This window comes from Sturnira hondurensis, unplaced genomic scaffold, assembly GCF_014824575.4.
Source record: "Sturnira hondurensis isolate 20B ecotype Veracruz unplaced genomic scaffold, ASM1482457v3 Scaffold0021354, whole genome shotgun sequence".
NCBI classification, from domain to species: Eukaryota; Metazoa; Chordata; class Mammalia; order Chiroptera; family Phyllostomidae; genus Sturnira; species Sturnira hondurensis.
In genome coordinates this window covers 3069463-3096846 of record NW_028093985.1, presented here as the reverse complement: position 1 = coordinate 3096846, position 27384 = coordinate 3069463, and the positions used below count along the sequence as shown (strand labels likewise).

Here is a 27384-nt window from a genome sequence, read left to right as displayed (position 1 = left end):
TGTTTTTAAGGTTGCGTCATAGCAACAGTTTGCTTTGTGACAAAAGGGTTGATCTGGGAGTTGGAGATAGTGGAGCAAGTGAGTGACTCCTGGACAGCCACTTTACAATATGATCTATTCAAAATAAGCAAACGGACCTATTTGGGCGGCACTGTGTGTGCGGATTTCACACACCCTTCTTGAGGTCACTGACAGCTCCGTTGTGTGAGCCTGGCTGATTATGTCTGGTGAGCCATTTGGATGCCAGTCCCGAAGCCTCCATTTCCTCGGTTGTGAGCAGCAGGAACACAGGACAGACCCCCTGCTTCCGAGCCCGGACTCTGCTGCTTAATAGCAAATTATTTTGCCTCACTTGCCTCCTCCTCATCTGTAAAGTCAGAATAGACATGTCACCTCCCTCCTTAATGCTCTGAGGATTGAAAGAGCTAATTTTCGTAAATTGCTTAGAACCGCACCACAGATGGGATAATAGAAACCTCAGTTGTTGTTATCATCATCAATACAATGTGCAAATGAGGGAGACCAGGAGGGAATTGTGTGACCTTTAATGACTATGCAAAAAGAGGAGTTCTTACTGAGAAAAAGATCAGTGCAAAACTAGCCATTTGTTTGAAAATAAACCTGAAAAATGGGTGTTACTTGCTCCATTAGAGCACAGGGAACGTTTTAAAAGGCAGGGTCGTCTCAGAGTCTTCATTACGGTAGACAGACTCTAGATCCTAAGAGCAGAAAGTATGGGATTGCTTGCGGGGCTGCTAACCGGTTCTACCCGGTCCTACCCAACTCCCCACCAATCGGCCCTGCAGGCCCTCAGTCAACGAGGACTGGCCCAGGAAGGAATGAGGAAACCAGCTGGCACTTTCTGGTGCGCTCCCTGCCTCCTTGGGCAGGCCCCAGGAGCTCAGGTCCGGACTGGAAGCGAGCGCTGAGGGGGTCGCCTGCCAGTTCGGAAATTTCGAGCACAACACAGAGCATCCACTTCCTGAAGGTAGCATATTCACAAGAACCTGCTACAAAGGCAGAGTTGTAGATATTGCCCAACCGGCTAAGGAGGTGTGTGCTTACTTTCATGCAGTTTTGAGTGAGCAGGCTTGGGACCGGATACCGCGCCCGCACGGCCCGCCACCCTCATCCACGCTTTCGGGGTTAAAGAGGAAGCTTTAGTGTCTATTTGGCATGTAGGCACTGATTGAAAAACAACTATGTACACTATTTATTGGACGTAAAGCTCCACCTTCCCACGCAGTCCTAGACGACTAGTCTCCAGGCTGCGTGGGGCACCGTCCGCATCTTACCAATGAGAGCGGGCGAGTCCTGCAAAGCCAGAGCCTCGCGGAGGCTGGCCTTCGGAGGGAAGCCAGGAGACTCAGCTGTGAGTTTGCTTTGTCACCGCCGCCGTCTGAGCGACTTAGGGCAAGTCACTTAGCTCTCCAGACCTGGGATTTTGGCCTAGCGCGGGCAGGGAACGAACCTGGAGGACAGGGCAGTGGTGGCTGGGCTGGAGCAGAGCGCGCCTCGAGCGCCTGGGAAGTTTGCCCCGAGTGCGGAGCCGGGATCCCGAGTGCAGGGGCCCGGAGCTCCCCCTGCGGGAGCGCGGCAGCGGCGCTCCTCCTTTCCCCTCCACGTCACAGGGGCCGCTCGGCGCTCTCCCACCCCCGGCCGAGAAAGAGCAACTCCCTTGCTGGGCGCGCCGCCGAAGTGGCGAAGGAGGAGGAGGAGGCGGGAGGAAGCCGCCGCCAAAGAGGGGCCGGGAGGCCGGAGCGCAGCTCGCGGTCCCCGCAGGGGCAGCTTCTGCAGCCTCCGAGACCTTGCGTTCGGGGCTGCGCCGCTCCCTTTCGTAAGTAGACTTGGCCCCGCAGGCCAGCGAGGGACGCCGGGGCCCGAGGCGTGGGGCTGTCCCGCGGTGGCGGGTGCGGAACTCTTGTCCCAGGGGCTGGGTAGCCGGGACGCCCAGACCTTGTCCTCGCGACTCTCGCTTTCCCGCGGGAGAGAACTTGGGCACCGCGCGCCTCTAAAGGAGGGGGTGGGGTGGGCCGGGAGAGTCGCCTGGAGACTGGGGGCTGAGCCCGGGCCAGGATCCGCGCCCCGCCGGCCTGCGGGTGTCCCCAGAGGCTGGCGCAGGCACGGGGCAGGCCAAGGTGGAGTCCGGGGCTGGGTGGGCCACTCCTCGGTGCGCAGCAACTTCGCGGCCCTGCGCAGCGGCCGGACGCTGGAAAGTTCCCTGAAGCAGGCGCTGGGTACGAGCGCGGTGGGCTGCGGGGCAGCCGCGCGCGCGGGGGTCTGGGAGACGCAGGTGCGGGTCGGCACCCCGGTTCGGGGCGGAGAGACCCAGGGTCTGCGGTGCGTCCCAGGGTTTTCCCGGGACTCCCCCACAGCGGTGAAAACGTGGCTGCCGGGAGGCGCCCTTCCCCGGCCGGGGTCCGCGGTGCTGGTCCTTCCCGGCCGAGGGCCACCTGGACCCACCCAGGTGCGGGGAGCCGACGGTCGAGGTCCCAATGCCGGCTTTTCCGGACTCGCCCTCCAGCTTCCCCTCAGCCTTGGACCCGCGGGGCCCGGCCACCCCGCCCGAGACCTGGGCGTCCTGGCCCCCGGGGGCCAGAGGCCAGTGGGCGGGAGACGGGGGTGGCGCGTGCGGGAAAGGGCTGCTCCCTCCGCTTTCCGGATAGGACGCGGTGTGGGCGGGGGGCAGGGGGGTCTCTTTGTAGTTCGGGCTCCAGAGGCCGCGGGACTGACCGCCCCGCCGCGGTCTCCGCAGGGCGGTCTTCTGCACCTTCTAAGGTCAAGTGTGGGTGCGGCGAAGCCGGCTGGTCTGGGGCCCCGGAGGTCGGAGTCGAGAGGTGTGGACTCGGGAGTCCGTTTACCATCTTCACTTAGGCTAACGGTGCGAGTGGGCGGTGTTGTTTTGTTAATTCAAGAACTACTCTTTCCGACCTGGGGGAGGTTTTCCCTGTCGTCGTCGCTGGGAAAACGTGTGTGGCACTCCAGCCAGGCTGGGGGGGTGGGGGTGGGGGGGCGTTAGCCTTAGGCACGTGTCCTTTCTTCTTCTCATCCTCAAAAGTGAGAAGCAAGAAACCAGAATGTTAAGGGGGTTGGGGTAGCTGATTTAAGTGTTCGCGTGGTTTGGCAGGCGTAGAAGTCGCCCGTTTTGCTCTTCTGTGCAGAGACCTGCCCTTACTAGGAAACCACCCCTCGAATCCACTCTAGAGCCGGTCCTTCCCGACAGTTTGTGGATCGTGTCTTGAGGAAGTCAAATCTTTAAAAGTAAGTGAAGCACTGCGGAGAGCAGTTTGGATGCTGCACTTTCTAAGGTCCGCTTCTCTGTGAGAAGTGACCAATGAAGAGGCTGTCAAATCATAATGAACTTGGATTTGCAGAGAAATAATAGCCACAGCGGAAGAACCAGGTTGTGCCCCGCTGAATGTTTCTGGGAAAGACGTCGAAGTGTTTCCTGTGGGAGCGAGGGAGACGTGTTCCCTCCACGCTTTCACTTGAACTTGGTCCTTTGAGAGGCAGATACTACCTCTTGCTAAAGTCACTTGCTAAATGTCACACAGTCTGCAGAGAGATTGTGCATAGGGGTGAATGGCATAATTGAGCAATTAGTCAAAGTTGCCACTTGATGGCACCATGCTAAGTGTCCTCGGGATAGGCAGACAAGAAATAGTTATGAAACTAACTTTGCATGAACTTGGTTGTGGGGGCGGGGGCAGACAGAGACCATCCACAGAGTGCCCAGTTTCTGCTCTCTTAACTAGTGGGGCTGCTAGTGCTGGGACCGTGGCTGGGAACCTGGGGATGAGTATAGCACCACAGACTGGAAGTAAAACTAGGTCAGCTTCAAAGGATTTCCTTCTTAGGCTGGAAGCAGGAAGAAGGTAGTAAGATAATGAAATGCAAGGATGAAAAGTCACATCATCAACCCGGGTTTATTGAGCACTTACTGTGTGCCAGGTCCTTCTTGGTGCTGTGGGAGCACAGACCACTGGGGTGAGGGCAAGAGGCCTTCTTGGGGAGATTTAAGGTGGAACCTGAAGGATGAATGGGAGCTGCCTAAACTAAGTAGATGGAGGAGGAGGAGAAAAGGGGGAGTATGTTCCCCCCCAAGGGTGTGCCCCAAGACAGAGGAGGGGAGGACAGGCATTGTTGCAGGTCCAGCAGGGCCTGAGGGGAGAGTGGCACCAGGTGAGGTCAGCAGGATGTTGCCAGGTCTTTGGGTCATTTTGTGGAGTTGATCCTCAGGACTGTTTATATATATATAAACAATATATCTGAAAGTATATTGATGAGGTTTATATTCAGAACAAAACAAAGCTCCAAGAGCTTTGTAGAGAATGGACTTGAGGAGCCCTTAAAGTTGGCAGAGTTGGCTGGGGGCTGCGAGGGGCCTGGTGGTCCAGGCAGAGTGGTGGCTGTGGGGATGACACAAGTGGGTAGACTCAAGGTGGACCCTAGAGTGCCCTGGTGACGAGTTTTGTGTAGGGCGTGAGAGAGCGGAGTGACCCCCACCAAACTGGGGTTTGAGCACTTGGGGGGGGGGCTCAGCCATTTTCAGTGGAGGGGGTGGATTTGGGGGAAAGACAAGTTTGGTTTTGTGAAGTCTGAGCTGCTCTCTAGGCCCCTGAGTAGAAGTGTTTACCATACTTTGCCATGTATAATGCACACGTTTTTGCCCAAATTTTTGAGGGAAAAATAAGGATGCTCATGATACATGGGTAGCATTGACTCTGTATATGTATAAATATCTTTAGTTCTTTTATTTATTAAATTAAAGTGTAGTTCTAGAAAGCAATTACGATTTCCATGTGCAAAATAATACCCTGAAATATGATTGTCAGTTTTATTTCTAAATATAAATAAATAAATATTGAATAAAAAAGTTAAAATGAAAGATTTTTCCCCCTGAAAGTTTGGGCCAACAACGTGGGTACGCATTATACATGGGAGCGTATTATACATGGCAAACTAGAGTAGTAAGTATCTGGATAGATCAGGCCCACGATTACCCTCTAGTGAGCTAGGAGGTCACTAGTATTGGGCTGCTACTTTAATGCCGAGGTGGTTTGGGGAAAGGCTGTGGACCTGGCAAAAAGCTCCTGTCTTCATGGAGAGAAGTGGGAAAACCACCCTGGTTTTCCACCAAAGCTGTAAGAGAGAATGAGCAATATGTTCCTGTGTGCACAGTAGTGGGGGTGGGGGCAGGCGCACTTACTTCCCTGGAAGCTGCTCCTTGAATGAGAGGTAGGACAGAGGGCTGTCCCACAGTGTGTGTGTGTGCACTGTTTAGATGAGAGCGCCTATTGATCTGTGAATGGAATGAATGAATGGGAAGGGGAGGGTGAACAGACAGGATATCCGCAGCCCCTCCCACCCTTGAAGTATTAGGTAAAAATCTGATTGCACTGGCATTTCAAACTCTCAAGACTAACTACCAATATCTTACCAAAACAGCCTTTTGAAATGTAAGTTTTACTTCATGGATACACGGATTGAATGATTAGGAGAAGCATAGATGGAAATCAGAGAGCAGTGTGCAGTGGGGCAGAGAGAGGCCCCTGGAGTGACACTGCTGTGGCCCTGGCTCCAGCCCTGCCTGCCACTCGCTAGCTTACGATCTTGAGCAAGTTTCCTGACCTTTTTGTCTTGGTTTCCTGGTCTCTTAAATGGCACCACACCTAAGAGATACCTGCTGTGTGGTGCCTTCTTGTGGGCTCTTGTGAGGAGTGCATGCATGCACCATGGGTGCCTCATGTGTGCGTGTGTCCTGTGTGCACAGTGTGTGTGTGTGCACTGTTCCTAGAACACGGTGAGTGCCCAGTGAGCCTCAGCGCTGATGGATTTATTGTGATGATGTCCTTCCCATCGCTTCTAGATGTAGAATCTGAGAGCTAGAGAATTTTGAGAACCTGCCCAAGTCCTTAAGAGCCAAACAGTGGCAAAGCCAAGGCCAGGATCCTGTTTGTGTGACTCATGCACCGAGGTGTCTTCTACTTGTCATGTCAACAAGTGTCAGATGCTGGGTGCTATATAAAATTAACTGTAATGAAAGGATTTGGTGACGCTCGCCAGAGTGCAAAGAAGCAAAGCAGGCATTGGTGTCGAGGCATACAGACTTATCCTAAGCAATTTAGAGTTGTATGTTTTGTATTAATTTGCATTGCTTTGCATGTCATTTTATATGCATTTCCATCTGCCAGTAATTTTCCTAAAGCCTAAAGCTTCAAATACATAAGATAAAATAAAATTAATCAAGAATTAAATGCAGTTGCTTTGCAACTTAATGGGCCCCTGGGCACGTGGGCTTAGTGTAGGCATTGGGGGAAGGACTGGATCGATATTTACTATTATAGAAGATGTGGGGGACTTCCGCCAAGATGGAGGCATAGGTGGAAACACTGTGCCTTCTCCCACAACCAAGTTTGAACACAACAAATGTTTGGAGAACTAGGACACACCTAAAGACCAGAAAACGGAATTATATGGGAGTCCGACAACTACGAACCGTTCAACGGGGATGGTAAGAGAGACGGAGCCAGCAGCGGAGCTGGGTTGGGCAGAGCAGATCCCCCGACCTAGAAGCGCAGGCAGCCCGGAACCAGTCGGGGTGTGGGGCAGACTGACCGCGGTCGCACATTTGCGCACAGTGAGACGGACCACGCAGGCCCCAAGGGGCGAACCCAGTGGTGGAGGGCTGACGGCGGTGGCACACTCGCATGCAGTGGAACGAAACGCGTGGGCCTGGTGACGGTGGTGGCTGCGGCGGCAGGCGGTAGATGGGAAGCCATTGTCCCTCTTTGACCCCGCCCCCACATACAACGTCACAACCCAGCGACTTAGTTGCCCTGTTCTAGTGAACACTTTAGGGCTCTGATCCTGCTACGGAACAGGCACGAACAGCCCAAAAGATGGTGCAAGAAGAACTCAAAGTCCCAGAGCCAATAACTCTAAGCGACCAAGAAATTGCCAACCTCTCAGAAGCACAATTCAAGACACTATTTATCAGGATGCTCACAGAACTGGTAGATTATAGTCACAAATTAGAGGAACATAGTCACAAATTAGAGGAACGTATGAAGGCTAAACTAATTGAAATGAAGGGAGATGCACAGGAAACCAATAGTGATGGAAAGGAAACTGGGACTCAAATCAATGGAATGGACCAGAAGGAAGAACAAAACATCCCACCAGAAAGGAATGAAGAAATGAGAATTCAAAAAAATGAGGAGAGGCTTAGGAACCTCCAGGACATCTTTAAACGTTCCAACATCCGGATTATAGGGGTACCAGAAGGGGGAAAGAAACAGCCACGAGTGGAAAACGTATTTGAACAAATAATAAAGGAGAACTTCCCCAGTCTGGCAAAGGAAATAGACTTCCAGGAAATCCAGGAAGCTCAGAGAGTCCCAAAGAAGTTGGACCCAAGAAGGAACACACCAAGGCACATCATAATTACATTAGCCAAGACCAAAATGAAGGAGAGAATCCTAGAAGCAGCAAGGGATAAGGGGACAGTCACCTACAAAGGAGTACCCATCAGACTGTCAGCGGATTTCTCAAAAGAGACCTTACAGGCAAGAAGGGGCTGGAAAGAAGTATTCCAAGTCATGAAATCCAAAGACCTACAGCCAAGATTGCTCTATCCAGCAAAACTTTCATTTAGAATGGAAGGACAGATAAAGTGCTTCTCAGATAAGGTCAAGTTCAAGGAGTTCATCATCACCAAGCCCTTATTATATGAAATGCTAAAGGGACTTATATAAGAAAAAGAAGATGCAAAATATGAACAGTGAAAGGACAGCAAACACAGTTATTAACAACCACACCTAAAACAAAAGCAAACCAAGAGGACAGCTAGATCAGGAGTGGAACCATAGAAATGAAGAACACATGGAGGGTTAGAAACGGGGGTGGGAGGGGGAGAAGGCACAGAAAATAGCATAGATGGTAGGTAGAAAATAGATAGGGGGGAGGGCGAGAATAGTGGGGGAAATATAGAATCTAAAGAAATTGAGACACGTGGTTATAAACTAAGGGGGGCAGAATGGTGGAGGGGGGGTGTGGGTGGAGGGGAATGAAGGGGGGAATAGAACAACTGTAATGGTATAATCAATAAAATATATTTTTTAAAAAAGAAGAAGATGTGGGCAGCCAGATACCATTTGATAAAAGCAGGTCACATCTTAATGTGTAATGAAGCTTGTTCTGCTGAACATAATAGAAAAATACAGGAAATGTGAAAGAAGCCCAGAGAGAAACTGTTATATAAAATGCCAGAAAAATGAAGCAGCAGCAGAAACAGAAGTCTGCTTTAAGAAGCTGAACTAATAAGAAACACTAAGGGTCAGAAAGCAAAGGTAGAACTTTCAAGCATAAACTTAAATACCAGTGTGTGAGCTTTAAAGCCAATAAATTGTCCCTAAATTGGACTTACTGGGAAATAGGCCGAGTCTTGGTAAAAACTTGGAGAATATATATGTGTGTGTATGTATACAGTGTGTGTATGTATACACACACATATATATACTCCGAGTTTTTGGAACTACAGTTTTTTTCTCTTAGAGCAGTGGTTCTCGGTGTGGTCCCTGGGCCAGGTGCATCAGCATCCTCCGGGAACTTCCTGTGGTAATTTGCACCCGTGAAAAGCAGATTCCTAGACCACCAGGTATGCTGAATCAGGACCCTGGCCCAGCAACCTGTTTCAATATTTGGAGTCAGCTTTTGTTCCTCTAATTTTCACTTCTTTGGTCTTCACTTTTTGTTTCCTTATTGTGGTCACTAGCTTCTCACTGTGCTGCTTCACTTCATCAGTCAGTATCCTTGTAGAAGGTGGTACCCAGACACAAACCCATCCATTTTTCCGTCCCAAGATCTGAACTGGTAGAAGATGCTTTCTAAGATCCCGTTAGGCTCTGATGTGCTGCAGCTCTGTGGTTCTCACAGCATGAAATTGATTTGTTTTGGGTTTGGTTTTGCTGCCTTAAAAAAAAATTGGCCATCTTTTACCAAACAGTGACACTTCCAAACATACAGTCAGCCAAAACACCAAGCTTTTCTGTACAGATGTCTTGTTAAACCACATCTCTCCATCTGGTACAAGGGCAGTTAATTTCTTGGACCCATATGTTAAGTCTTTTTTTTAAAAAAAAAGACTTTATCTATCTTTAGAGGGGAAGGGAAGGCGAGAAGGAGAGAAATATCAACGTATGGTTGCCTCTCACACATCCTGCATTAGGAACTGGCCTACAACCATGTCCCCTACAGTGTGTCACCAGGAACTGTTGTGATGATTGCTTGTCTCTCCCTCGTAGGTTTATACCGCCAGGTGACACAATTCAGAAGTTTCAGAATAATGGGAAGTAAAACTTGGGTCTCCTTATTCCTCTGCTCCACTGCACACCCCCCTCCCTCAAGCTCCAGAATGCAACAGTTTTGCGATCAAGTCTATATTTAGCCAAGAGTGAAGTTATTTAATTTTTTATTGTAAAATTTTGCTCATACATGATTCTTGTTTACTTTTAAAATTTTTAAGTTAAATTTACTGGGATAGCATGAGTTATAATAATAACATCTATGTATTACATTGCGTGCTCACCATCCAGCATTTAGTCTGCTTCTCTCACCATATATATTTGACCCCCTTTCCCCTCCTTCCCTCACCATATATATTCTTCATCCTCCCCGGTCCCTCTCCCCTCTCCCCTCTGGTAGCCATTGTACTGTTAACTGTGTCTGCAAGTTTGTTTTGTGTGTTTATTTGTTGCTTTCTGTTTTACATCCCACATCTGAGTGAAATCCTATGGTTCTCATCTGTTTCTGTCTGCTGTATTTTACTGAATATGATACTCTCAGGATGCAGCCATGTTGTCGCAAATGGAAATTTTCATCATTTTTTGTGGCTGAGTAATACTCCATCGTCTCTATGAAACACTTCTCCTTTTTTCAGTCAACCGCTGGAGGACACTTAGGTCGTTTCCAAGGCTTGGGTATCATGAACAACGCTGCAGTGAATATGGGGGAGCATGTATCTTTAGGAATAAGTGTTTCCAATTTTTTAGGCAGATACCCAGAAGAGGGATTGCTGGGTCACATGGTAGTTCTATTCTTAATTTTTTGAGGAACCTCCATGCTGTTTTCCATAGTGTCTGCACCAGTTTACATTTCCACCAGCAGTGTACGGGTTCTTTTTTCTCCACGTCCTGGCCACTGCTTGTTCCTGTCTTATTGATAGTAGCCATTCTAACAGGTGTGAAGTAGTATCTCATTGTGGTTTTGTTTTGCATTTACCTTATAGCTAATGAGGCTGAGCATCTTTTCACATGTCTGGTGGTGATCTGTCACACATGATTCTTAAAGGAGTACAATTAGACAATGTAATTACACCAGAAAGAAAAAAAGTTTCAAAAGGCAAAAGCAAAACCACCTTATGGCAAGAATGCGTTTGGCCAGGGTTGCTGGAGCATGAAGAAATGCCTGGAATTCTACACTGTCATTTATGATCCTCATCTAAGCCTACTCAAACCCTCTCCTTCCCCCCAGGCCCTGCATTGAAAGACCAGCCTGAAACCAAACTGCAAAAATCTCTAAAACATCCAAGACTGCTTTCCTCCTCCAAGATGCTACTGAACCTCTTAGGATGTGATGTGATGTTCTCCCTTAGCACAGCAAGTGAGAAAGGCCCTGGTGCTAATGGAGCTCTTTGTAATCTCAAGTAAATATGTCCACGAACACTCGGTACTTCTAGCTCTTCGTTTGCTTTCATTCTTCCTCGGTCCCCTTTTGTTGTTTTCTCATCTAGTTAAGGGGAAAGTAGACAAGGTTGTCCCCTTAGAGCAGGGCTTCCTGTGCCCAGACTGGACAGGCGGCCTCTCTGCTCTTGGATAGGTTGGGTCTGTTCCCAGAGGCTCTGCATACCCTGGCATTTGTCCTGGTCACCTTGAGATCCAGGCAGCCCACGACAAAGCCGCTAGCCCGGACTGCAGCAAAGGGTGAGCCAGGAAGAACGGTCCCAGCCTGGCTTCTGGCTTGCCCGGGTTTCTCTTCCTTCTCCTCTGTGTCACCATGGCATATTTGGAATATTTGCACTGTTGAGTCCTTTCTCTGCACCCCCAAACCCACCTCTGCCTGCCAGCCAGCATTTCCCACCAGGTTCTCTCTCTCTTTGGCCTTTCCAGCAGCCACACTGCCCCCCACTGAGGCAGGCAGAGGTGGATGGATGCAGTGTCAGATGGGTCAGGAGTGAGGAGTGGGACGGCACACCAGGCAGACACACTTGGCTGTGAAGACTAGATCATGACAAAACACTGGCAGAATAATATGGAGGCGGTAGAGCTGGAGGGAGGGGTGGGGAGCCACAGGAGAGATCCTAGGAAAGGGGAAACAAAGTCAGTATTATGGCAGGAAAACCCCTGAATAAAAGGAAACATTTCCAAGTGCTGGCTAGTGACTTACCTTTTCTCAGAAACTATCTCTACAATAAAATTTAAATGTAACAAAATGACAGGGATTTCTTGAGATTGTGCCTCTCTGCATTCCCCCAGGCAGCCCAGTGTCTTGCATCTCCCTGGGATCTAGTGTATTGTCTGCCTGGCACCCACAGGCACACAGTACACATTTGCTGGGTGGATAAAAGTAGGCTAGAAGAGGCCCTGGCTGGTGTAGCTAAGTGGATTGAGCGTGGGGCTGCGAACCACATGATCGCGGTTCAATTCCCAGTCAGGGCACATGCCTGGGTTGCAGGCCAGTTCCCAGCAGGGGATGCACGAGAAGCAACCATACACTGATATTTCTCTCCTTTTCTTTTCCCCTTCCCCTCTCAAGATAAATAAATAAAATCTAAAAAAAAAGTAGGATAGAAGGGGATAGAAGTAGGATATATGAGAATACACACACACACACACACATATGTGCCATATGTGCCACACACAATGTATATATGCCATGTACGTTGGGGGGCATACACCCAAAAGAAGCGAGAGCCGGGATGGGGATAAATATTTGTATATCCATGTCCGTTGGAGAATTATTCACAATAGCCTAAATATGGGAGCAATGAGGGCATGTCCATGGACAAACGGATAAACAAAATGTGATGTATCCATACAATGGAATATTATTCAGCCTTCGAAGGAAGAAAATGAATGAAACTTGAAGACCTTGTGTTAGGTCAGATAAGCCGGCCACAAAAAGACAAGCCTTGTCTGACCCCTCCTGTGTGAGGTTCCTGCAACAGTCAAATCCAGATAATGAGAAAGTAGATGGTTGGTTGCCGGGGTGGCGGGGGGGGCGGAATGGAAGTCAGTGTGTGGGGGCCCCGAAGTCAGTGGGGGAGGAAGAGAAAGTCCTGTGGGTGGATGGTAGTAATGGCTGCAAAACAGTGTGAATATACTGCCACTGAACTGCACACATAAAAATGGCTAAAGTTGTACATTTTATGTTATATATATGTGGTATGTTTTACCACAATAAAATAATAGAAACATGTTTTTATGATCACCACCTAATTCATAATTATGGAACAACAAAAGAAAAGTTATTTCTATAAAAGAGAAGGTAAGCAGCTGAGGCAAAGTGCATATTCCCGAGAGCACAGCAGTGACTCCAGACTCAGACCTTTCAGACTGCGCTAGTGGACCCTGGCTGGTGCGGCTCAGTGGACTGAGTGCCACCCTGGGAACCAAAGTGTGTGGGTGGAGTTCCCAGTCAGCTACGTGCCTGGGTTGCAGGCCAGGTCCTCAGTAGGGGGTGCAGGAGAGGCAACCACACATTGACTTTTCTCTCCCTCTCTCTAAAATTAAATAAATAAAATATTTTTTTAAAACAGTAAACAAACAAAAACCTTCTATTTTAGAAAAATTTGAAACCTATAGAAAACACTGTAAGAATAGTGTAATGGGCACCCATCTGACTTCCTCCTTGACCTTGAGAATGCTGAAGGCTTCCATGAGGCTCCTGCACGTCCTTCCCCAGGCAGCCTCTGGGCGGTGGTCTCTGGGTGCAGGAGCTGGTGTTGAAGTCCAGTCCCTGTTGGCAAAACAGCCTCGGAGCTGTGACACTGCACGCTCCTTCTCTGGCTGTAGCTGTGTGAGTGCTTTCTGCCCCGCACCCTCCTGCTAAAGAGAGTAGCAACAGCTCCTGTGTGCGGTAGGGACTTAAATTCAAAGCCATCGGCTTTAAATGACAAACTTGTTCTGTCCAACAAAGAGGAGGATGAGGTGGAGGAGGCCAGCCTGCGGCAGGCAGGGGAGGAATGAGGGAGTGACTCACTACTATTCAACGCGGCTCACCCTGTGAGTTGTTCTGTTATCTTTTTCTTGATATGTAACAAGCTTGTTACAACAAGCTCCCAAAGAGGCTGCTCATCTGTAAGGTGACTTTCAGAAATTACTTGGCCTACCCGCTGCTTATGGCCAGAACTAGATAAAAGGGGGTGGGGGCTGCTGTGAGCTGAGTCGCACGTACCTGAGGCAGGCTGCACAGTTCATGCCAATGTTAGAGTTAATTTGGTAAATCTTGGAGTGTGCTGTCCTTCAGATGTTCACCTAAAGCCTCTGTAAGCAACTAAATACAGAGGGATGAGACATTAAGCATCATCTGAGACCTAAATTTGCACTTAGCTATCTATGGAATTTTACTGTTGTATAAGTAGGTAGGTAAGCCTGGCTTAAATTTAAGTTTAATTGTGCATGTATGTTCTAAGCATTACTCTTTCCACATGGTCATCTTTCAAAGTATATTTTTGCAACATGGGTCAAAAACATAAGGGGCTTATTTTTCTCATATGACAAGAATGCAGAGTAGGCATTTGCTGCTGGTGGTTCAGCGGTTTGAGGGTTTGGGGGCTAAGGTCTCCTATGTTCTCTCGACCTGTTCTTCATGGTCCCAAGGTGGCTGCTGCGATGCTGGTCATCACATGAGAGTTGCAGACAGAAAGGTGGATGAAAGGAAAAATGTAGTAAAGTGGCATGCTTGCCCCCAAATCAGGTTCCTTTAAAGAACTTTCCCAGGTACTGACATTATATTTCATGTACTGATGCTTTATAATGGAGGCTGGGGAAAAGGGCTTTTAGAGGGGCCCGTTTCTGCTACCAACAATGGAGGGGTTCTGTTACTAAAGAATGGATGTTGGAAGGTGACTGGCTGTCGCTACCACAGACACGTGTAAAAGCCTTCCCTGCCAGGTCTGTTCCTGAATTCCACCCCCCCTGCCCCAGTCTGTCCAGGACCGCACCACGCCGTCCTAGGGACTGCAGCAGCATTATGGTGCGTGTGCAAGTCTGAGGGGCTTGGTCTTTACTTTTGTGGCCTATGCAGTCGGCGTATGTTTGTATAGATATTTAGTTTTTAACTAAATAATCGTTTTAATTCCATTAACCTAAAATAAAACCTCCTTGTTGAGATCTGCCACTGTAAGTAAAACTGTCGCTAGAATGCGTGCCTGTAGGAGGTGCCATCCGGAGAGCTTCCTGGAGTCACATCTAGAACTGACTTTTGGCAAGACAGTTGACAAGAAATCACTGCTTTTGAAAATTCCTGTTTCAGCAGAATTTTCCTGAGCACTGCTGATATTTCCCCCACCCGCTTAACTTAATTTTTTAGTTCCTGGATCTTCACTTTATTGTATCTATAGGCGCAGGAGCTTTCAGGACAATGTGTACATTTTACACCAAAAAATACAGGTCTTTCCTAAATGGCGGCATTGTGCCAGGGTTGCCAGTCTTGAGCATGGTAGCGGAAGTGCAGAAGCACACCGACGTCTCCAGCCCAGCTCCCCGCCACGCTGGCAGAACACAGCAAACAGAGGAGCTGTCCTGCTGGCTCAGAACGGAGTGTGTCCAGTCCACTCACGAGAGTGTGGCCTGGCCTTACGCCACTTCTGCCGTGATCCACAGCCGCTGCCTCCGTGAGGCAGTCACGGGCGGAGGTTCTGTTTGAAATGCCTAGGGCGAAATCAGAGCCACAATGCCTCTGTAGCTCTGTATAACCTTTGAGGAATTCATTTTGTCAGTATAAAGTACGGAGTTAGCCGTATTTGTCCTCACATTGGTGCAGAATCCTCAGCACCGCTTGTTACATGAAAGTTTGTAGCTTCTCCTTACAGAAGCTATTTAGCAGACGGTAGGTAACTGCACAAAACTAGTTGCATTGCTCTTTTGGATGTCTTTAAAGGAATTGTTTATCAATCTTTCATAAACTATTAAGCAGACTTGGGGAGGAAAAAAACTTTAAAGTTTAACCAGAATAACTATCTTCCTGTCTTTGAAAATCCTAAACAGGTGTGTCTTCAGGAACAATATAGGCAACAGACATTAACAAAAAAGGTTGTCAAATAGGGAAGAAGAAATAGCACATCAGAAAGAAGGGAGCAATCCAGGCACTATTTCAGCAAAATAAAACTAAACTACAATGTATTGACCCCCAGTTTTCCCAAGAAATCATCTCTCGTACAGAGATGCTTTCTCTGTAATTCTCATACCAAAGTTGTTTGGTTTCTTTTCCCCAATAGACTGGCTCATACGATTCAAGTAGCATTGTGGGATAGGAAAACATTTCCCATTTAACGCATGGGAAATAAAGACTTGCCCAAGATTAAATGACTTGCCAGGACCACTTGAGGAATTTTTGATGGCGGAGCCCAGACTAGAACTTGGGTCATCTGGCTTTGTCGCACTGAGCAACTACCCTGTGCCTGGTAGGCAGGTGCGTGGGGCCAGGGTAGAGCGTGAACGAGGCCTGTCCAGCTAGCAGAGGAGATGCCACTGTGGTGCGTGCTTTGGAGCAAACTAGGGCTTGGGTAATTGAGAGATTCGAGAAAGGTGGTCAGCGAGGACCCCAGGAAAGGTTTTTCCCCTACACTGAGGGATATGGAGGGGCCAGTGAGGCCAGGACCCAGAGGGTGGTGGCCCAAACCTAGGGACAGGGTGCAAAGGGCCTGAGACAAGAAAGAGACTGGTTTTCTAGGAAATTTTAGAAGGCTAGTGTTGCGTAGAGAGCAGTGAGCAGGGTAACATGAAGTTGGAGAGGAGGGCCTGGAACTGCAGGGCCTCATGGCCATGGAAAGAAGTCCTGATTTTATTTTAAGTGCAATGAAACCCCAGTGGAGGATTTTAAGTGTAGGGAGTTGCACTAGAGGCGGGGAGGGGCAGCAGTCTGAGTTACATGTTTAAAAGGTCCTTTTGGCTACTGTACAGAGAATGGATTGGAAGCAAAGGAAGCTAGTGAGGAGGTTACTTCATACGTGGGCAAGAGGTGATGCTGGCCTGGAGTAGAGGGGTTCCTTTTAGGGTAGAAAATGTGGGTGGATTCAAAATACGTTCTGGACGGGTCTTACGACTGCCAAGAGATTGGAGAGGCCTCTTCACATCGTGGTTATAAGTATCAGCTCTAAAACTGGGCCATAGTTGAAAATCCTGGCTCATTCACATCCTGTCTATCCTTGGTGACTCAATTTCTTAATCTGAAAAACAAGGATAATGATAGTACCTTCTTCCTAGGTTTATGGAATAGAATAAATAAGAAAATGCAAAATCGTTCTAGGGCTTGCTATAAACCATTAGGAGGGGATAGGTATGTGGCCAGTGACTTGGGCAGCATGAAGATTTGTGTTGACTTTGGCCAGAACCGTCTAAGGGGGGGGAGCGATGGAGCCAGGGCAGATGGAATGCCACCACGAGGGGCCTGGATGTGGGGAGCAGAAGTCCCTGCCCTGTGGTCCAACCCCTGGAGGGAAAGCATTGGATATACAAATGTGTATGTGATGGGAAAACATCCCAAGAGTGGAGCGCTGTGAAATCCTGGCTCATCCTGTTTCCTCATTTAGAGGAGGAGGAATTTGGGTTCATTCACCATTAAAGTCCATGTCCATTTTTAAAATTTAGATTTACAGATTAATTAAGCTTTGGCAGAGAAGGCTCAGAAACATAAATTCTATTATTTAAATGTTTTCTTCCTATTGAGAAGTATGTTGAGCCCTGGCTGGTGTAGCTCAACAGATTGAGCCCCAGCCTCTAAACCAAAGGGTTGCTGGTTCAATTCCCAGTCAGGGCACATGCCTGGGTTGCAGGCCAGGTCCCCAGTTGGTCATGCGAGAGGCAACCACACATTGATGTTTCTCTCCCTCTCTTTCTCCTTCCTTCCCCTCTCCCTAAAAATAAATAAAATCTTTAAAAAAAAGAAAGTATGTTGACCTCTGCTTGAAATCATTTACCTGGTAACAACTCAAAGACCCAGAATAGGACTGGTTCACGGTATTTTGTGAAGTGAAAGGAACATGAGACAGTGCTACATAGTGAGACTTCTTGTTAAAAAGCAACCAGCAAAGGGCGCATGGAGACCAGTCGGGAAGGACACGCCGTCCACTGAATGGCGTTCTCCCGGGCGATGGTTTGCTGGGGAGCTTTGTTTTCCTTTTGACCCTTTTCTGGCTTTCTGGCCTTTTTTTTTTTAATTTAATGAAAGTGTTTACTTTTATAAGCAGAGAATGACAAACATTTTCCTTTTTAAAACTACCCCCTCATTATTTAAGGACCGCTTGTTCCCAGCCAACGTTGTCTCGTTGACCCTGCCGTGCCGTTCTCCCGTTTCGTCTGCTGGCTGTTCCCGCTCACAGCCCGGAACTGTTTGCCGTTGCGGCCTCTCCGCTACATCTGGGCGAGAAACCTGCCTTCGGGCTCCTATGGAGACTCTGCATGGGCTGCCTGCCGGGGGTGAGGAAATCCACCTCGGCTGAGTCGTCCTCCTGCTTGCTAGCGGTCGTGCTCCAGAATTTTCTCTGGGTTCACTGATGTCATCAAAAAGAATCAAAGGCTTTTTTGAAATCAGGGAGCTACATACAGTAGAAGGACCTTAGCCTATTCAACTGGATGAGGGCTTTTGTTTTTTTTTTTTTAATGAGCTCTTCTTTATATTAGTGTTCTTCAGTGATGATTCGTCTTTGCAAGACTTTAGCAAGGAAATGTTGACACTTCTAAATCAATAAACTCTTCAAATCCTGTTTTTCACACTGACTGTAATGATACAAAGTTTAAGAAGTTAAAGGTGGCCCGTAAAGGAAATAGTCTCCACACACACAGGGACTTCACCCAGAAAGTTTTCTAAAATAGTTAATAGTTTTCAGAGAGTGCCAGTTGCGTCACTGTTCACTGCGAAACACGTGAGCCCACACGTAGGCCGTGAAGGGATGTGAGACGAGGCAGGGATGACGAATTTCTTAAGATGCGCTTTCCTTTCCTTTAGTGGCTCCCCTCCACTGGGGGATTGCCTCCACTCTTCCTTAGCGCAGGGCCGGCCTCCCTGACTTGGGGACCAGAGGGTGTTGCTCACCCAGCATTCCTCCAGGCCGCCTTACCATGTAAATGAGTAAATACGCCCTAAATGGGGTGGGAGGGCTCAGGACTTTCAAACCTGGTTCATTTCTGTTCCAGCTTTAGGACTGTTACATAAGGCAGAGTAATGAGAATTTTTGGTCAAGGACCAAAACTGTTGTGGGAAACATATTTTTTCCTTAGAGGCCAAGAGACAGCATTGGCTAAAGGGTTAAGAGCAGCACATCACTAGAGCAAACCCTCCAGGTTCAGGTTTGACTAAAACCCTTTATAGCTCTAGCCTCGGGCAATTTTTTAATCCCCCTTAGGCCTCGGTTTCCTTTTTTGTAAGAAGATTAAAGGTGGTACCTGCCTCACTGATCTGTTGAGGAGGCTGAATCCTCCAATTCTGAGTGTTTAGAACAGTGTCCCGAGTCTCCACTCCGTATTGAAGAGTTCTGCATTATAATAATGATATTACTAGATTGATAAAGAACATTACCCAGAGGCATTCAAGCATTATTAATTCTAAAATGTTGAATTTATATTGAGACTTCTGGGAAGAATAGAAAGTATGTTGAAAAATAAGACAATAAGCCAAAGGTCTGGGTAAGATCTTTAAAAAAGGAGGGAGGGATAGTAGTATCTGGGCTCGAGGGTGGAGGTGGTCGGGATGAGGACGATAATGACAATTCGGATAGAACCGCAGCTGGTATTTGCCAAGTGGTAGTGACGGACTTGACGTGCTTCACCTTGCTTAGCCTCAGACTTCCTCGGTAGTTACTGTTAGTAACGTCTATTACCAACAGGGATGCAGAGGTGTGGAGAAGCTGAGGAACTTGTCTAGGGTCCCGGGACTTGATGGGCCATTCCTGAGCTGGGTACGGGAGCTTCCCCTGAGCTGAAACCCCAGTGTTTGCAGGGACCCGTGTGGCTTCTTCCTTCCCCACCCAGCCCCCAAGTGAGCTCTTAGCTCTTCAAAACTTTCTCCTTCCTTAAAAGATTTCGATCTCTCCCTTTGGTCAGAAAAGTATTTCCTTAACATTGTTTGCATAAAATTATCTAGTAGATTTTTTCATAAACACACATCCACACAAAATCAATGCATCCCCCTTGACTTGGCATCAGGCAAGCAGGGCATGGGAAAGAAAAGGCCTGTTCGCATGTGCTGAGCATCTTTGTAGGGTGACCCTTGTCACAGATAGGGTCTCCTGACCCCTCACAACAGCTGGGGAAAGGGGTTCTAATCCCCATTCTGAGATGGAAAAAAAACAGGCTTCAGAGGTTAGTTTGATCAATCTCACAGCTACTAGGTGTTTCTCCAGGGATGCAAGCCCAGGTCTGGCATCCTGAAGCCCATACAACTTGTTTCCTTCCTCTCTCCCAAGTGCCCCCTTCCACCTGCCACCTGTGGTGGTTATAGGAAAGAATTGCAGGTGTGCAGAATTGCAGGCATGCAAGGAGGCAACAGGAGAGGGAGGGGACCGGAGAGCACTGAGGCCACCTAATCTGCAAATATAGCCTGTGGGTCTCTTGTTCTTGGTGCCCAAAAGCCAGACATTCAGTACTTCTCTCCCAGTCTCCTTCCTCCCGTTTTTGATTTATCATGCCCTCCCTTCCCTGGGAAGCGAAGCGTGCACTCTGTTGATATGCCTGGGCTTTGAAATTGCTGACTTAAGGAGGGTTCACTGAGGAGCTGCGAATGGCTATGGCCATTTGGCCCTGACTGCAATTACAACCACTTAGCTGGGTGTACCGTTGTGTGTCTGCTATTTCCTTTAAGCCTGTAAACAGCACCTGGTAGGGTTGGGGGAAAGGCTTCATTCAACGGCCTGTCCTATTGGGTGTTTATTGAATCATCCGCACGGGCCCCATTTCGGCTGAGCTCTAGTGATCAGGCCTTGCCATTATTTCCTTCTCAGTTCTGCCATCATCACTAGGCTCCTGGACCCAGGTGGGGACAAACTACAGCAGGTCAGGCTCTCTTCTCTGCCTGGGCAGGTGGGCAGAGAAATACCCTTCGCCTGTGGATGGGAAATTATTGGTAATGTAATTATGATACTACTTCAGGGCAGCAAAACACCTGCCTGCTTCCTATTCCCCAGCCTTTAAGACGGAGCCTTTAAGAGGGAAAGAGCCTGGGTGGAGTGTTTGCAGAAGGTGGCTTTACTGCCCTGGTCTCCTAGGAACCGCAGGGCCAGCCTCAGACCAGCCTCAGACCAGCCCAGTCTAGTCAGAGCCTGATCAGGCCTCAGGAGTTTAGTCTCTCCAAACCTGGCGCCTTGGGGTTTCCTCAGGCCTGGGCTGTGGGTGGCAGGAAGGGAGGCAGTGCCACAATGGACAGGTGGCTGTGCTCAGCTCCCCTCCACCCCCTGCAGCTCCTGGCCCCTAAAGCTGCTGCTGGGTGTTCTTTAAACAGACCCCAGGCCCTGCTGGGAGGGGCCATGGTGTCCCAAAGCGGATCCCATTCGGTCTCTAACCTCCGGCAGGCTTCAGAGCCCGAGGATGACCTGCTGACTTCTCCTGACAGGGAAGGAGTCAACAGCCCCTTTCAGGATTTGACAAAAGCTCACCCTGCACGGGCTCCTCTTCTACCTTGGGGAAAGGAATGCTTGTTCCCTGAAAGGAATTCCTGTGCAGGGGCTTTACTTTGACTTGGGACAGAGTGGCCTCTTAGGGCTGCTGCTTTCCCCTGATGTCAAAGATTAACCCACAGGCAGACGAGGTGTCCCCCTTAAAGACACCTGGGTGGAAGAAGGGTCAAAAGCCAGGTGCCCAGGCTCTCTGACTCCCTCGCCGTCTTCTTTTAAAACGAACTCCCATCCCAAGCCAGTGAAGCTCAGACATGGGACCCAGGACAACTTCTCGCAGCGTGGCTGCCACCTCTCGTGACCTTCCCTGTCTGGGCAGGCTGCCACGGTCTCTCAGAGCCGCCAGGCGCCAGGTTGGAGTCAGAAGTGTGTGCTCCAGGCAGCCTGTTCTCAGGAAGGTGCAAGGGGAGCGTGGGTGCAGAGGAGGCCCCGGGAGAGGGTGATGGGACCAGGAGCCAGCCTTTGCCTTTTTATGTAAGTGTGAAGATGATAATTAAATGGTACATCATAAATGACATGACAGCTCTAAATGACATGGCGCTGTAAACCTCTTTAGAAATGTGAGATCTTCTCATTTTATCACTGCGTTATCAGGGGGACCCATTCGCTGGTGCTTGCTGAGATTCCCTGGGCCAACAGAGTAAGAAAAGAAAAAGCAAAAATTCACTTTGGGTGACAGTCATTCTAATCCTAGCCATTTATGCAAGTTGCTTCCAATTTATGCCTAATTAGCATGAATTAGGACAATGACAAGACTGATTGATTTGGGATTGATAAATCTTCTAAGTTTATTTTATGACAACCCCTAATTCCTAAATGTGTGCTCAGGTTTCCGGGGGTGTGGTTTGTGTCTCCTTGGTCATTGAGAGCCAGTGTTCCCACACTTTCCAACAACTGACAGCATCTTTGGCCTCAAGACTGAGCAGACAGAACCGTATTCAGTCTGCTCTGCAGGAGCCAAAGGCTGAGACCTGCCAAGGGGCTCAGCCCTGAGCCCAAGTGGGATTCCCTCCAGCTGGGTGCTAATTCAGCAAAAATGGTGTCTGGACCTAGTAGCAGGCGTGGAGAAGAAAGCATGGATTTGAGGTGTATTTGTGAGGTCGTTTGTTAACATGGGCATGGGGACCATGGAAGAGTCGGATGACTCTCAAGTCTCCAGCTTGGGTCCCCGAGTGGATGGGCTCACTATAAATTGAGCCAGAAGATGCAGGAGAGGTGGAGATGTCAGGTCCAGCTCTGGACTTGCTGAAGTTGAGCAACTGTAAGACCTCTGATGGACAATCAGACAGTGGAATGTTCACTGGGGACTCTTAGGCAGAAGGTGAGGGTTAGAGGTAAAGCTGTTGATGATGTGTACATGGAAGTTGAAGTCCAAAGACCCAGGAAGAGTGTGATGAAAAGAGCAGTGAGCTAACAGTAGGGCCCCGGGGAGACCCACATGTGGCCAGAGAGGACACAGATTCTGTAGCACAGCTCGCTGTCCAGAAGGTATCCTTGAAAGGAGAGTGATTCAGGGGAAGGTGAATGAGTGTATGTCACTCCCAGCAGAACTATGCAATCTTGCGAAATAAATCCGGTTCAAAAAGTTCTTGCTAATTCTAAGGAAAATGTCACAAGTTTGCACTCTCATTTAAGATTTATTGGGGTGTGTTAGGAAACTGCATACACGCCCCTCAGACCTCTCCAGTTTTCAGCATTTGGACCTCCTTGAACTGCCCCAGGAGCTCAGCCAATGCTCCTGTCCTCAAACCTTGGGGTGGTACTCCCTGGATCCCTCCTCCTGCTGCTCCCCAAATAAGCACATCTGTGCTCTCCCCGTTATTTGCTCTCTATGTAATAAAGTAATATAATCATCGTTTAAGTTCAAGTAGCTCAAAAGGCTGTTCAGTGATAAGAAATCCCCCTCCTACCCAGGCTCCCAATCCTCAGCCTTCTCCCACCCTGCATTGCAAAGAACTCCTGTTCCCAGTGTCGAGTCTATACAACATCCTCCAGGGAATTCTGGCCTGTGGGCCAGATTCAGCCAGTTTTCTGTTGTTGTAAATAAAGTTTTATTGGAACACAGCCATGCCCACTCACTCACACACTGTCTGCTTTCCCACTACAACAGCAGAGTAGAGTAGTTGTGACAAAGGAAAGCTTCACTAATGTGTGCTCTGTGTGTGCAGACACCCATGTATATAGTCTTTTTTTTTTTTGACGCACGTGAGCACCCTACCCACAGTTCTGCATTTTGCTTATTTCCAGTTCACAATGTATCGTGGAAATTGTTCCACATGGGCACATTGAGGTTTGTCTCAGAATTGTTCACCTAGTGTGGATGCAATTAATCCACCCCCATCAAAGGACGTTTTTGTGCTTTTCAGTCTTTAGCCTGAATGAGTAACACTGCAGGGAGCCTTCTCGTGCACATGCCTCCCTCCTGCACCTGAACTCTCCTGGGCGGGCACATTTAAGATTGGGAGATCGTGCCTGACTGCCCCCTGGTGGTTTTTCCCCCCCCCCCCCCCGCCGCCCTCCAAGAGAGTCATGTTCTCCTCACCGTGAGAGCTACATTGCTAAACCTGTGAGGAAATGGAGGCTAACAAAGTTTTTCAAAAAAGAGGAATGATCTTTACCGGATTTTACAGTCTCTGATACCTACTGTAGCTCCATTGGGTGTCTGCCCACTGCCCTTCTTTCCAAAGGTGGTTTTAGTCTCTGTAGGCAGCTATAACGAAATACCGTAGATGGATTGGCTCGTAAACAGAGAAGTATTCCTCACAGTTCTGGAGGCTGCAAGTCCAAGATCAGGTTGACAGGGTTCTGGGGAAGGCCCTCTACCAGGTGCAGGCTGCAGACTTCTTGCTGTGTCCTCACTTGGTGGAAGGGATGAGGGAGCTCTGCACTCTCCTTAGGAAGGCACTAATCCCATTCACGAGGGCTGCACCCTCATGCCCTAATCACCTTTGTGACCCAAAGACCCCACCTCCAAATACCATCCCATTTAGGGATTAAACAGACGCATTTTGGAGGGCACTGACTCAGTCCGCAGCAGCGGTGGGATGCACTGGGTTTCCCCGTCTGGCTTCAGACGTAGACCTGATCAGGATCTGAAGGTAGAATCCAGATGGATATTTCTTCTGGTCTCAGGTGGGCCGCTGTATTTCCAAAGATTGCTTAGTGACATCCATTTTGGTAGACCTCTGCCCAAACCACAGAACTCTCTCCCCAAATGTGCTAAGCAGACAATAGGAAATTACATAGAACCTATATTTTTTGTAGCTTACATTACTTTCCATTCTATTTGGTAAGCAACATCTCTCAAAATTAGATAGTTAACAGAATGCCGTAAAACACCACCATTCTACATAGTTTCATTTCCTTTTTTTCTGGCTTCTCTAAGGGCAAGAACTTTGTTTAATTCATCTTTGCTCCCAGCATTCTGCCAGCATGGGGTAGGTACCCAGTGGACTTTGGTTGAACTGAACTAATTTCAACTGAATTACTCCTTTTGCCTCCTACAGAATGAAGATATTCAGATGTTGTTTTAAATACCCCCTACAGCAGAAAGTTTTTATCCTGTTTTTAACCCTGTGGCTGCTCTCCTTGTTGAAGCTTCTAAATGTAGGACGACTCCTCTTCCCTCAGAGAGGCATTTACTTGGTCGAATACTCCCTAAGCACCTCCCCTTTTGTGAGGAACAGATACACCCACGTTAAGGATGAAGTCCAGTATGAAGTCAGCTGTTCGGGTGTCTATGAGCAGGAGCCTTTGGAAATTGGCAAGACCCTGGAAATAAGAAGAAGAGACATCATTGACTTGGATGATGAAGATGTTGTGGCAATGACCAGCAATTGTGACGTTTATCAGACCCTAAGAAGTTACCATCAAAAGCTTGTTTCAAGAGAGGAGAAAAGTTTCCCAATAGCATATTCTTTGGTTGTCCACAAAGATGCAATTATGGTTGAAAGGCTGATCCACACTATATACAACCGGCACAATATTTACTGCATCCATTATGATCTGAAGTCACCTGACACCTTCAAAGTTGCCATGAACAATTTAGCTAAGTGCTTCCCCAATATTTTCATTGCTTCCAAATTAGAGACTGTGCAATATGCCCACATTTCCAGACTCCAAGCTGATTTAAATTGTTTGTCAGACCTTCTCCAGTCTTCAGTTCAATGGAAATATGTTATCAACCTGTGTGGGCAAGACTTTCCTTTGAAGTCAAACTTCGAGTTAGTGTCAGAGCTGAAGAAACTCAATGGAGCGAATATGTTAGAGACGGTGAAACCCACTAGCAGTAAAATGGAAAGATTCACTTACCACCACGAACTCAGACAGGTGCCTTATGAGTATATGAAGCTACCGGTCAGGACAAACATCTCCAAAGCAGCACCCCCTCATAACATTGAGATATTTGTTGGTAGTGCTTATTTTGTTTTAAGTCAAGCATTTGTTCAATATATTTTCAACAGCTCCCTCGTTGAAGACTTTTTTGCCTGGTCTGAAGACACATACTCACCTGATGAGCATTTTTGGGCTACCTTGGTTCGGGTACCAGGAATACCTGGGGAGATTTCTCGGTCCGCCCAGGACGTGTCTGACCTGCAGAGTAAGACTCGCCTCGTCAAGTGGAATTATCACGAGGGCCTTCTCTACCCCAGTTGTACGGGCTCTCACCTCCGAAGTGTGTGTATCTTTGGAGCAGCTGAATTAAGGTGGCTTATCAAAGATGGACATTGGTTTGCTAATAAATTTGATTCCAAGGTGGACCCTGTCTTGATTAAATGCTTGGCAGAAAAACTTGAAGAACAGCAGAAAGAGTGGATCACTTTGTCTTCTACAAAGTTATTTGTGGGTAAAAATCCCACAGTCACAACGTGATAAAATCACGATGGAAACGAGGTGGAGTTCATACGGAGTAGCAGACTCTGCTGTGCTCAGGACCAACTGAGCTTAACCTTCTCATCGTTTGAAAGGTGCCTGAGATTCCACGCACAAGGGAACGTGATTTAGCCTTTGGCGATGAATAGCCTGCAGCCGGCTGAATACTTATTCTCTGCCTGTAATCTCACTGAGCTAAATCAGCGATCTTAAATGGCCATCAGATATTTATTGCGCTCCTACTGTTTGCCCCGGACTTTTCTAGAAATAGGTGACGATTAAATCCAAGTTATAAGTGAGTTACACAATGCCCTCAGGGGACTGTGTCTTGCCCTGCCCATTCAGCAACCTTAGTATCTTAAGTTCTCTGTGTAACCATCAGGATCCTGCTGAGGAAGTTTTGGAGTGTGTGGTAATCACCCTATAAACCACCCATTTCAGAATAACAGTGAAGTACAGTGACCAGCACTCCACTTGCCCTGTGATTCAACCCACTCCACTTTTTCTAACCAGTAGAATATTAGAAGGAAAGACTTCACTACCTCAGAAAGCTCAAAGAATTTTCCAGTTTCCTGCTTGCCAAAGCATAAGTTACCTATGGGTGCCTCACCCATTCCGTTCAGCGTCGGGAGACTCTTCGGGTGTGGCAGTCACAGGGCCTGAATCTCAGGGAGGCGGTGGGGGTAAGTAGGGGGGATCTGGACACACGGTGCCTGAAAAGGAACAAAGGGATTTATATGACTGTGGCATCATGTTACACAGCGGTGTCATGATGGCCTCCTTTTTAATCCAGCTGTTTCTTTTTTTTTAAATAAAGATTTTATTTATTTATCTTTAGAGAGGAAGGGAAGGAGAGAAGGAGAGAAATATCCATGTATGGTTGCCTCTTGTGAGTCCCCTGCTGGGAACTGGCCTACAACCCAGGCATGTGCCCTGACTGGGAATCGAACCGCGATCGTGTGGTTTGTAGGCTCTCGCTCAACCCACTGAGCTACACCAGCCAGGTAATCCAGCTGTTTCTTAAAGCACATTTACTGATTCAAAATGAGAACTGATTAAAACTCAAGGTATTACAGTCCAGGACACTGAACCTGAGTCATCCAGTTCATAGATCATCATTATGTGTACATTTCACAAAACAAAATTATGCTCACTCCACAGTAATCCATCCAGTATGAGACTCCCTGGAAGACTGAGGTATTCAGGTGCTTTTTAAAACCTCTGGGACCTAAATGTCTGTGCAACGGACTTGGCTTGTTTTGAAGTTTGCGATACCAGCTGGCAAGTGGCACCATCATCTCCCTTTCTTCTCTTGAACTCGTTTTTCTTGCCATTTTCAAAAGACATTTCTCATTTCTTCTGTTTTCCTGCCCCCCTCAAATTACTTTATTCTTCAGAAAACGATGACCAAGTCCTTGTTCTTAAAAATAAGGAACTGTGGGGCGGGCAGAGCTGAGTCCTGCAGAAATACCTCCCGGGTTGTCACTGTGTGGCCAGGGCCAGCTGTTGCTTTGGTCTGCAGGTGCCCGCTCTCCTGGCCTTCGGACTGAGCACTCGGCTGCCTAGCCAAGGTTTCTTCACGAGGGTGTGTGTGTGTGCGCGTGCGCGCGTGCGTGTGTGAGAAA

The 27384-nt window shown here is 48.2% G+C and overlaps 1 protein-coding gene across 1 annotated transcript; it reads left to right on the top strand.

Annotated features, from left to right (window-relative positions):
- The first annotated feature begins 1636 nt into the window (after nucleotides 1-1636).
- GCNT4 (glucosaminyl (N-acetyl) transferase 4) lies at nucleotides 1637-26600 on the top strand. The gene is made up of 2 exons (XM_037032270.1): nucleotides 1637-1837; nucleotides 24394-26600. Exon 2 carries the CDS (start codon nucleotides 24395-24397, stop codon nucleotides 25757-25759), a length of 1365 nt encoding a protein of 454 aa, XP_036888165.1. The 5' UTR covers nucleotides 1637-1837; nucleotide 24394; the 3' UTR covers nucleotides 25760-26600.
- The last annotated feature ends 784 nt before the right edge of the window (nucleotides 26601-27384 follow it).

Coding starts and splice junctions, on each gene's coding strand:
- GCNT4 (XM_037032270.1), top strand. CDS start 24,395: ATGAAGATATTCAGATGTTGTTTTAAATACCCCCTACAGCAGAAAGTT.